General features: G+C 36.5%; 1 protein-coding gene across 5 annotated transcripts in view; it reads right to left on the reverse strand.

The window, feature by feature from the left end:
• Positions 1–294: 294 nt before the first annotated feature.
• Positions 295–12,391, reverse strand: part of ELOVL7 (ELOVL fatty acid elongase 7) — a 72,239-nt gene continuing 60,142 nt past the window's right edge. For all 5 annotated transcript variants that reach the window (XM_019930010.3, XM_019930011.3, XM_033852889.2 and 2 more), the window contains 3 exons: positions 10,401–10,506; positions 5,357–5,493; positions 295–3,019 (listed from right to left, as the gene is read on the reverse strand). In XM_019930010.3, the coding sequence (XP_019785569.1) occupies positions 2,810–3,019; positions 5,357–5,493; positions 10,401–10,506 (453 nt within the window). In that variant the 3' untranslated portion in view covers positions 295–2,809. The remainder of the gene's footprint in view (positions 3,020–5,356; positions 5,494–10,400; positions 10,507–12,391) is intronic.

Raw genomic sequence — 12,391 nt, forward strand, 5'->3', positions numbered from 1 at the left:
TCATGGAGCCTACCTGCTTGCTAAGTGCCACGACTTTCAATCATACGGCAACAGTCATATACTTCCCTGTAACATAATCTCCTCTGCCAGCCTGCAAGCTCCAGGAGGTCCCAACTATGCGGGAGGCATCTTTGTATTTTGTATCACTCTAATGTCTAGCACAGGGCTCTGAACATAACAAGTGTACAACGAATGTGTAAAATGATTTGGTTAAACGAATATTCATATTAAAAACCATCCATCCACGCAAACACATGCAGTTAGATTCCAAAATGAAAGACACACACATGTGCATGTGATACCACAAATTTATTATAATACACACACCAAAAACCAAACCCAAACTTTGACAGTATCCACAGAGTTTTCCACAGTCGTTAAAAGTAGTTAACAGAGATAAGGGATAATTGAAGAAATGTAACATCATAATCTTATAATTTATGTAACAATGTAGTCTGCTCAGTTAAGAATTCTACTCAGTTAAGACTGTAAAATGGCAATGTCCCACAGATATTTAAAATTTTACATTTGCATTTATTTGTAATATAGATATAGGTTCTAAAGGATTCATAGAGCTTTATGTCATAAGCCAGATTTTGCAGCTGGCCTTTTGGCCTTTTTATTTGTTAGGTAAGCAAACCCAGAGGCAAGGAAGTCCTGGAAAGTGGGATGAAACTCCAGCAGAAACTCTATGTGACCCACAGAGCTGTTTAATAAAACAAGGCCCATCCAATCCTACATCCAGTGATACCCATTCTAATCTGCTGCTGTTCATACGGAGGTTACCTCTGCCAGCTGTGATTTCTTTTCATGTAACATTCTAGCTCTCCACTCCTATTCATATAATGTAGAATGTGATTCTGTCACATGTTGCTGTTAGTTCACAGGCACAGCAAACATTTTAAAGACTACACGGAGACAAGGAGGGGTTGTACAGTGCAGGGCAGAAAGTATGCAAGAGAAGAAACAAACTCTCCTGTTTTCTCTTCGTTTAGTTTTGCTTCCTTTTGGTCTTTACCCTACTGGGGTCTTTGGGAATTGTGTGTATGTGTAACAGCATCTACCGTACCTCCTCATTTTAGCACTGGTTGGATTTGAAGAGAAAAACAGGAAAACACTTAAGGAACCCTGAGACTCTCACAGAGAAATAAATTAGAGCTGCTGTTTCTTTTAGCTTTGCTCTCCTGTTCTTTACTATTTATTAAAAAAAAATGAAATCTCCCCTTTTATCAACCCTCAAATTCTCATATTGTAAGCGAGTGAAGTCACTAAAGGCAAATAACCTTACTAATTTGCTGAGTGTGAAGAGAAAAGGCCATGGTACAGATTAATGGATTAGGAGGGAGACACCTACCTCTAGGAGTTTACAGTTGGTAAAAACTCAGCCTTTATTGTACAATAAGTATCACTGTGTGTTACACAATTACTGGGGTACTAATTGCTTACAGTCATACAAGCATAAGCAATCCTTCAAAATCAAGTAAAATAGAACAAGAAAAAAAAACACTGTGGAAAAATTCAGAAATGTCCAAATATTGCTGTTTCTTGGGCAAAACTCTACTGATCAGTAGTTGGGTTCTCCAACAAGAAAATACGACTTTTAGAAAGTAGCAATTTTAAAGAAATGAGAGCTATGCAAAATGAATTTCAGTCCCTCATTATATAGTTTATAAGGTTGAAAAAAAGAATTCCAGGCTGTTAATTAATTCATAATTCTGGAAAATATTTTTCCATGCAGTGAATCTATAACAATAACTATTATACAGTCTCTCTCTTGCTCTCTCTCATTATGAGAGAGACCCTTGTCACCAAATCTTGCCTGGATAATCTCTGTGCCACCATTTGCTTCCAGTTGCTTCACAAGCCACCCTTAACCCATCCCTGGGTGGTCTAAAATCATTTAGTGTGTGCCAGTGATATGAACATTTACACATCTAACCAATATATATTTAACCAAGATAATCCTTTAAACCATGATGTGAGAAAGTGACATGACAACACCACAGACAACTATTTTTTCCATTGATAAATTCACCTCTTTCCCGAAATATACAAAGTTCATTGCAAAACGGTGATAGCAAAGTGTTCATTAAGCCATCAGAACAAATCACCTTGTTTTCAAAATAATAACTTAACCTTAGTTTCAAGTGCATCAATGTATTACCCTAAAGGATTGTCACTTTTAAACAGTTTACACAACAAAAGCGTTGTGAGGAAGTCTTACAAGCAAAACTGGTGCCGGCTACTCAAAAGATCCATTAAAAATTACCATTAGTGATTTTAAATGATAACTGATCAAAAATACACTGAACGTTCGCCCTATTAGCTCTTTAGAATGGGAATTTAAGTTTAGAGTAAATACAGTGTCTTCTGAATATAGTCAACAAGCAACAAAGCCAGAGCCCACAGTTAAAGGTTTCCAGACCCGGCAGAAGGAATCTACTGTACGGCATGGATCTCTGTCCGTGCTCAAAATATCTAACGATATTTTTCATCTATACTGGACTTCTTTGAAGAGTACTCTACTGTTTCACATCCTTCTTTCAAGCTAACAAAATGTGTTAAATAAAACCTTTAGATTAGGTTTAAAAGCAGCTGAAAAACTGGCTGCTTTAGGCTCTAATTATCAGAAGACTGTTATCTGGGAGCTTTGGGCTCTCAAATATCAGAAACCCCAATAACTTATCATAAAAATACAAGCTCTTAGTTTTGAAAAATATACAAAATGCACTGCACATGGAAATATCTCTTGATTGTCAAGGAAGACAAGGTATCAGTCTTATTCATAGATTTATGCTGTGCTTGAATTTCAGTGATCTTTGTTTTTGCAGATTCCATTTTTCACTGTTTTGGGTAGCCTCTGACCTTTGGTGTAAGCACGGTACCAAAAATGGAGAAAGAGCAGCAGAAAGATGCACCCGTAACTCATAATGATGTACAGAAAGACTGGAAACTGGTACTTGCAATCCTCCATGAAAAAAAACTGGCCTATGTGTATAGTGACAATAACGAACTGGACCTAACAGACGGAAGAATGAAAAGTATTGTTTAGCTACGAAGAGTCACAATGGAGCAATTATTTAATGCATTCTTTGTCTGCTTATGTTTAAACACTCTCCAACCACATCCAGGCTACTGTTGGACAGGGAATTTTATCTTTCAATCTAGCCTCTATGGGAATGACAGTGGGTGGAACAATGTCAAAATGCAGATGGGAATTTGGAACTACTATTCAGTCCTGCCAAAGTGCACAGCTCCAGGGGGAGCTATGTAAATGTCCCTGGAGCAGGGCAGTGCAGCAGCCCTTTCACACTCAGAGAACCATCAGTCTCTGACTTGAGTCCTTGACCGATGAAATGCATACAGGACCACTACCTTATGGCCTAATTTTCTAGGGCAGTTTGATTTCAAACATTCTGTCCTGTTGGTAGACTGGATATTTCCATTGGTGGGGAGGGGAATAAAAACATTCTAATTAGAGCCCCGCTTATTTTGTAGGAGCCAAAGCATCGCTAAGTCCTCATATCTGCCACCGGTCCTCCACCGTCATAGATAAAAAATACATCCTATCTGCCAACTGCAGCAGAGAATCTGCAAGGAGTGAGAGGGCATTGGTGACCCTCCTAGCGATGCCCAAGGGCTCTGTGTTCTAGAACATTCTACACAGTCTTAAAAGGGACATGTTTTGGGCTAACATCCAGATTTTTTGGATATATTTTTTCTCATGATTAAAAGGCAACATGCGTTCTGTGGAAATTTTGGAAAATAAAAATCTATACATAAAAATAAATAATGATTACCCACAATGTATCCTGTTATAACCATAGTTAAGATTTTCACATTGTTCCTGTTATAATCATCAGCTTTCCTTGCATTATCTTTTTTTTTTTTTTGTGGTACGTGGGCCTCTCACTGTTGTGGCCTCTCCCGTTGCAGAGCACAGGCTCCGGACGCGCAGGCTCAGCGGCCATGGCTCACGGGCCCAGCTGCTCCACAGCATGTGGGATCTTCCCGGACCGGGGCACGAACCTGTGTTCCCTGCATTGGCGGGTGGACTCTCAACCACTGCACCACCAGGGAAGCCCTCCTTGCATTATCTTAAGGAACTTTTAGAACATTCCTGTGCGGTAGATACAATTATTCCTCTCATTTTGCAGACGAGAAAATGAAACCTTAGAAAGTGTAAGCAGCATCCTCAACATTCTATGCAGGTGTGTTTGTGTAAATATTATCAACATATTTGAAAAAATAATGAACAACATGTATTCTTTTTGCTATATAAGTATTTTTCCACATTATTAAAAAGTTTCTACAACATTTAAGAGTATGTTAAGTGAAAAAAAAGCCTGATACAAAATTCTGTATGCAGGGTTTCCCTGGTGGCGCAGTGGTTAAGAATCTGCCTGCCAATGTAGGGAACAGGGTTCGAGCCCTGGTCTGGGAAGATCCCACATGCCGCGGAGCAACTAAGCCCGTGAGGCACAACTACTGAGCCTGCGCCTCTAGAGCCTGTGCTCCGCAACGAGAGAAGCCACTACAATGAGAAGCCCGCGCACCGCGATGAAGAGTAGCCCCCACTCGCTGCAACTAGAGAAAGCCCGCGCACAGAAACGAAAACCCGACACAGCCAAAAATAAATTAATTAATTAAAAAAAATTCTATATGCAGTATAGATGTTCTAATTTCTCTGCAATGAGGACGTATTACTTTACAATCATAAAAAATGCTTAAAAAGAAAGGATTTGTGAATAATTTTCATGACTTTGTAATATTCCCAAGCAGGAATTAGAATAATTTACTTCTTCATTTCCTTATGGTTAGTTATTTAGGGTGTTGTCACTTTTGTCAATATGTATATTACACCACCATTCTACACCTTTAATTCCCACAGTACTTTTACTAGTTGGAGGGAAAATAGACTTATAAATGTTAGGACTAGATAGGCAGGCACACAGAAAGGCTCATAATCCTCTCAAAGTTACATTCCCTCAAGGTCATTTAGATCTAGAATATGGAATGTCTAACTTCTAATTTAATATTATGTATAATGAGGTTCACATAATTTTGAACATAAATATTTTTATTTTATATAAATGCATAAAATAGTATAAAGATACCCACGCTAGTTTAATTGTCTGAGCCTCTTGGCTACCAAATAGGCTTTGCTTTCAATAAAGTTCCTGAGAAAAGTTCACATAACAAAGAAAGGACAATGATGGGATGCCATAAGAGGCCAGACAATTTATATCCCTGTGTCTTGTAAACTTTGCTCTTTAGTTAGTATCCTCATTCGTAAGGAAGACAAGGGACTCCAGTTTAGTTTCATATCTGGTTTTAAAGAAAATTAATTACTCACAAGCTGTAATGATGTCAAATACTTTTTCCACCACAAATACTTCTGGTAGGCTGGTCCCAATGCACACAGTCCATAGTAGGAATACATGACTACATGTACGGCTGTATTTAGAAAGGCATGGAATGTTCCCAAACCACCTGGAAAAAAATATTGTAAAATAGGGGCACTGTTCCTTAAAATGAGACATATTTGTGTCTGAACTGAAATTTTAGTATAATTATTTCTTTAATTTTATTAGGAAGAAAACTATATATGAAATATCTCTATTGTTAAATAGCTATAAAATTAGAGGGAGCTGGATAATACATCCAGTTAGTAAAACTAAAATACAAATCTTGTAAAATAAATTAGCATGACTTTATTCTGTGATATCTTAACCTTAAAACAGTCTTATGATTTGGTTACTTTAACAAACTAAGTTGACTTCTTTTTAAATATAATATATTGCTAAGTAATAGTAATCAAATTCATTTTTAGTGAGAATTAACATATATAAAGCACACAAAGTACACCAATCTTAAGTGTACAACTTGATGATTTTTTACATATGTATACACCTGTTACCACCACCAAATTCAAGATATAGAACATTGCTGATGCCACATAAAGTTCCCATGTGCCCCTTCCAAGGACATACTCCTCCCAATGTAACTTTTATTCTGACTTCCATCATCAACTATTAGTTTTGCCTGTTACAAAACTTCATATAAATAGAATTACACAGGATGTATTCTTTGTGGCTACCTTCTTTCAATCAACATACTGTTTTTAAGATTCAACCATGTGATTGCCTTTTTATTGCTGTGTAGTATTATGTGATATGAATGCATCACAATGTATCCATCCTCCCATTAAAAGACATTTGAGTTATCTTCAATTTGGGTTACTATGAATAAAGCCACTAAGAATATTATTTTACATAACATTGTGTGGAATCAAATTAACTTTTTCCATTCTCAATAGTTTTCCATCAATACTTTTAGTGCCACAATTTTTTTCTTTTTTTTTTGCCGTACTGCGTGGCATGCGGAACTTCCCTGACCAAGGATCAAACCCGTTCCCCTGCAGTATGCAGTGGAAGCATGGAGTCTTAACCACTGAACCACCAGGGAAGTCCAAGTGCCACAAAATTTTGGCAGTAAAACCACTGGCTTTCATTACCAAGCTGTGCTAAGTTTGCTTTAATCAATCATTGTTTTTCCAAAATAAACATTTATTAATTGTTAAATCATCTTTCCTTACTGCTTCTATTTGACTATTATCAATTGTGCCTTCCTATCCTGGTTTTCCTCTTCTGATCTCACCACATCTCCCACTGATCACTTTCAATTTAGAATAGAAGAAAAGGACCCTGGGGGGAATATAAGCAAAGATTGTTACAATTGTGTTTAGCTGGATCAGTAGTACAGTGGAAGAGGTAACAGAGTGTTCAGTTGATGGTAGGGAAAAAAACCAAAACTCTTCCCTAGTGTCTCTTTCCTAAGATGCACAATCTTGAAGAATCTTCATTCTTTATGCACAGCCTGATTCAGCTTAGTAATGCTGACCTAGAATTTAAATTTTTCTCCAAAATATGCTATTTTATTTATTCTAATATTCTTTAATTTCAGAAATTAAGCAAAACCTCACAGATTTGCCTATGTTAGAGGAAGGACTGAATCCATGAACACTATGAGTTATAGAAAGTTTAAAGCAAAATACAAATTTATTACTTCAACCACAATCTTCTAAGGAGAAATGTCATAAAAATTGTTTCATGGAAGAAATAATTATTTTTTTAAAAAATCATTCATAATTGCAGCAATGCTAGATTCTTCTAAATACTACCACTGCCAAAGTACACCCTTAAAATACCTGTTTTAAATAATTACTTTTAAGTAGTTTAAATATTCCCCTAAAGTCTCTTTTATGCTATACTGTGCTTCATAAACTTTCCTAAGTAAATCAAATTTCAGCTAATCCTGTAATTATCACAAATTTCAAGTCAGAAGAAACTGAATTAATGAAGCTTATTAACAACCTCCCAGCTTTTATTATTTACATTTGGACTAGTCTTATTTCCCAAAAGAAACTTGAATAAATAAATTAGTATGGTATGAAAACACCTTTTCTAGGCTAATTTAAAAATAGAATAGATTAGGAGTCAAGCTGCTTAACATGGGGACAAGCCAAATACCTCTCAAGTCCATTTGTCTCACCATTACATATACACAGGAAATCTATTTCATGCTTGATAATGAACTACATTAGACTGAGCCTTTCTCACTAAGACACCTCTCCCATTTTTTGGTCAAGGGTTCTATCTTCCACTCAGAAACTTTCACCATTTAAATGTCCTAAAATGAGGCTCCTACGGACAGGAATTTAACAAAGCACTCGTGTAGCTAAGAGTGTTCAGTAAGGGTTACTGATCAAAATAAGCTATCAAATCAAATTAACTTGCTTATTTTCTCTAGTAATGATTATTTTCTGATAAGTTATTTTAATGTTTGTTCACAGAACAATCACATTTTAATTAGTAATGCTTTTCATATCTTCTTTGGAAGGCTTTTCTAATGAAGTATTTTCTAAGCTTGTTTTCTTCTTCATAATAGTTCTGAAAAGCAAACATCTCAGGATGAATTATAATTAGTACCATCACATTTTACTCCTTTGCTTTGGAAAAAAATAAAGGAGCCACCTGGGTAATTATCACAACTCTCCATATCTCTGGGAAGGAGTATATACATAATTAATATAAAAACCTGCCTCAGAAATATTTTCATCACGTTCAAAAGAAAAGGTGGATTGCTATTATCCCAGGGAGGAGTACCACAGGCAAACAGGAAATTAAATACTAGATAGAGATCAGCTGTGCTCAAGTTTTTGAAAGGACAGTTTAAACTGGACAGTTTTATTCTAGGAATGAAAGCCAATGCCACACCACACTTCTGGGAATACCTCAGCTCTTGTTGCTGTGCTTGTCACTGAATAGATACCAGGTGTGCTGTACAAGGGTTTACTAGGTTCCACACATGAGACTGAGCAGAAGTGCCAACTCATGGAACATATGAGAGAGAAGAAAACATTATTTTCTACCACTTACATTTTGTAAAGCCGACGGGGAATTGAGGTGTGGACAATGAATCCACTACAAAGTGCTTAATGTACATGGTAACATTGAAAAATTGAGGAATATTATATGTTTAAATGTTCATTATTGAAAGCATTGCTTGTTTTTTAAATGGAAACCAGACTATCAATGGACTCAAAGAGAGAAACTAGAAAAATGCTCAACTCTATTCTTCAAATAAAATTTATTTTTTCCCATTATAGAACCAACAGATATTCAAACTAGAAAAATTAGAAAATGCAGAGATGGATAAAGAAGGAGAGGGAGACCACTTTTGTGTCGATTTCTCTAAATCACTGTTTTTGGAGTATTGTCTTCCTATATATTTTTAATCTATATTTATTTTTCAGTGTTGTAATAGAATAATCTGGTCTCAGGGAAGAAATCTGAATAAGTTCGTTCTAAGGGTGTGAAAACACCTTGTCTAGCATACTTTAAAAACAGAATAGTAAGAATAGCCATCTATTTCTGATAATTTAGGAGCCAAGCTTCTTAACAAAAGTTTGAGCTAAATGTCTTTCAATATCATTTGCATTTCACAACTATAAACACAAGACATCATAACCATTCTATTACTGGATGTTTAGGTATTTTCTCATTTTCACCAAAAAAAATAGTGTTAAGAAATACCACTGTAGAAAGAACTGAGAGGCACAATATACACGTGAGAGAAAATAAAAACACAGAAAGCAAAGAAAAATAATGGAGATTAAATAATATAACTACCTTCAATTTGTAAAATGGACACAGATGAGACTATCTTGTTATAATGTGAGTTAAATTTTTAAATTAACACATATACATTATAAGAAAAACAACTACATTTCCTTTAAAAAAAATCCTCAACAGATAAATGCCAATTTGGGGCAAGGAGCTACTTTACATGCTGGAAAATCTGATGCCCTTAGGCCAAGGTAGGGACAGCCCTTCCAGCTCCCCTAGGTTCTGCCATCTTCTTCTAGCCACTGGCTTATCCATGTCCCCTCATGCTCTGAGACATGCAGAATTTTTCCCCATGCCTAGAGAGTCTAAAACTCAAACAAGAGTTCCTCAATTGTGGTTTCTCTTTCCTTTTAGTCTTACCAAGTCAGAATACCCAATAGAGGTGAGCTCTTCACGGAAATGTTAAAGCTTTGTCTAGTATGAGCTGCAGGCTTACATGAAGACTTCTTAAATTGAAGAAACTAGCATACATAAATACCCCAAACAATTTTTGCTAGTAAGACTATATCCTTCAGGATATCACTTATTTAAAAATTTATGATAGGTAAAATTACTTACCTTTCTGTTTTCTCATATTCTAGATGTTCAGAAGCATAAAATCAAAACCAACTAAAGAACCTGTTTGCCAAGCTTTTGAGTTAAACTATTTTTGACCTAAAAAACAATATCAAAACATCCTTTACTATGGTAGGATGTTTAGGGAAGGTGGGAAACTGCAATTTGACACATCTTTACAGAGTTGTTAGGGATTGGGATGTGTATCAGTTTTTGGAAATTTGAAAGCAAAGAAGACATGGAACTTGAGATAAACATTCTAACTTCCTGGAAATACAAGGAATAAGTTATCTAGCTATATTCCTATAAAACCAAGGATTTTGTCATTTTATTTGTTTGTTAATTATTTATTTAGAAATAGTTATAGAACTATATAGGACAAGAATAAAATCCAAACAAAACAACTAAAGGATATGTGTAGAAGACTATACCCAAAGGTCTTACATATTAAAGAGTATTGGGGGGTGGAGGGGAGATCTAGTTAGGAGTCCTATGTTTATGTTTCAGATAATTAATGAAAGTCAGAAGTTTGATCAAAGTGATTCTTTGATGTTTTGAGATTCTTTTAAATCACATTTAAGGACAGGATTTATGCTTATAGCATACAGAAACGTAATCAATTGTAACACATGATCCCAACTCTCCCTTGGCTACCTGCGGCAAATTTGACTCCAAACCACCAGGTCCATGGCATGATGGTATGATGGAAGACATGCAGGAAAGTCACTTGACTATTTTTCTTACGCAGAACAAAAAAGATCTGAAATAATTTAAAGAAAATCAAGTTCATATAAAATCATGCAATAATTTATCTAGTGTTACAAAACTATTGGCAAAGTGCAAACTATTCCACGTTGTAATGTGCTTTGAAAGAGTTGCCTTACAGAATGCCTGTAGAAGCAGCTGATTCTCCAAGAGGCAGCTCAAAAGCTAATAAGTATGAGAGAACTTAGGTACGATGCCTAGTCATGCAAGAATCAATAAAAAGGTGAAAAGATATTGAATGAAGATTTAATAATCAAAGATATAAAGTGAAGAATATGACCAAAAATTACTGAAAAAACGTTACTGGTTTAAAAAAAAAAACCCACGTGGATTTTGAAATATATGGGGAAGCAGAGACTTTTAAGTCCTAGGACTGAATTTCTACACTGCTCCCTAACTAACACATCCTACCAAGTTAGATAAGGGATTAAGCAAACTAAAAGAGGACTTGTAGCAAGTCTGAAGCTAGCAAATTATTATTAAAGAAAGAGGAAAAGGGAAATACTTGAAGAGTTAATTGGGGAAGTAGGGTGGAAAAGAAAGCAAAGCAGCTTAGGAAAAATGAGAAAGGCAACAGAGGCACCATCCAGATTGAATGTCTCCAGTGGTTTACAGAAACGACAAACAAAGAGGTAGAAGAGGAAGGCTTTGTGGAGGGGGGGGTTCAAAAACATATTCAAAAGCAGAATTAAATGTTCAAAAATATTCAAAATGCAGAAGACCAGTGATGAGTTAGACTTCTAGTACAGGACTAAACAGAGTAGCAGAAACAAAAGCGTTCCTAAGAGTAGTTGAGAAATGTGGTTCAGGGAAGAACACAGAGCAGCAAGTTTCCTTATGGAAGCTGAAACTGAGAACACGCAAAGCAGGAACAATGAAGTCAAAATGCTTTTGCTTATGCATGTGGAGGAAGGCAACACGGTGCAACAGAAAAAGCCATAAACCAGCAATCTGGGGTCCTAGGTCCTAGTCAGCAGTGGTGTTCCTCTGGACAAGTCTTGTAACTTTCTGGCTTCCATTTCTCTTCAGATTTAATGCTCCAGGCTAGGTCAGTGGTTCTCAACCCTGTTTGCATATTACAGTGACCAGGAAGGTCTGTTTTTTGTTTTTAAATAACCATGCCTGGTCTCTAACTCCAGACCATCTGACACCAAATCGCTGGGGGCAGGGCCCAGGTTTTTGTTTCCTAACGCAGTTAGGTCTCCAGCACCACAGCGTTTGAGAACCACTGGACTACAGCAGGGGTTCTTGAAGTGTGGACCCTGGACCAACAGCAATAACAGCACTTGAGAACTTGAGAGAAATGCAAATTCTTGAGCCCCATCGAACACGTACTGAATCAGAAATTCTGCGGGTGGGATCCAAGCACACGTGTTTTTAATGAGTCCTCCAGGTGATTCTAATGCATGCTAACGTTTGAGAACCACTGGATTCTACACTCACTAAATTCTCCTTTCTAATTCTAACATTATGCGTAGCCAGCTGAGAAGGTAAAGCATATTGAAATTTGCTACCAGAAATGTAGTGGTATATATTCTGAAGAGAGAAAACACGTGTCAGTCTTAGGCCCCGAACTGATTCCAGATGAATAAGAGCCACATGCCACAAAAACAAAATAAATAGCCAGCTTTCCTTTGTTTCTGGAAATAAAGGTGCATGGCTTTCTCCTCTCATCATGGACCCTAATCCATGGCACTTGCTTCTCCCAGGCCTAGTCACTCAAAGTCAGAGTTGATACTCAGGAAGGGAGAAGACCAGTAAACATGGACTTCAGAAAGGCAGATGGAAATAGTTTTGATGTTACCCAAATTACTGATATTCCAGGGATAAGCTGACATTCTAGTGTAAGTTTATGAATTTTGAAGCATTTATCTTCTTAA

The sequence above is a fragment of the Tursiops truncatus genome, chromosome 3, assembly GCF_011762595.2.
Source record: "Tursiops truncatus isolate mTurTru1 chromosome 3, mTurTru1.mat.Y, whole genome shotgun sequence".
In the NCBI taxonomy this organism is placed as follows: Eukaryota; Metazoa; Chordata; class Mammalia; order Artiodactyla; family Delphinidae; genus Tursiops; species Tursiops truncatus.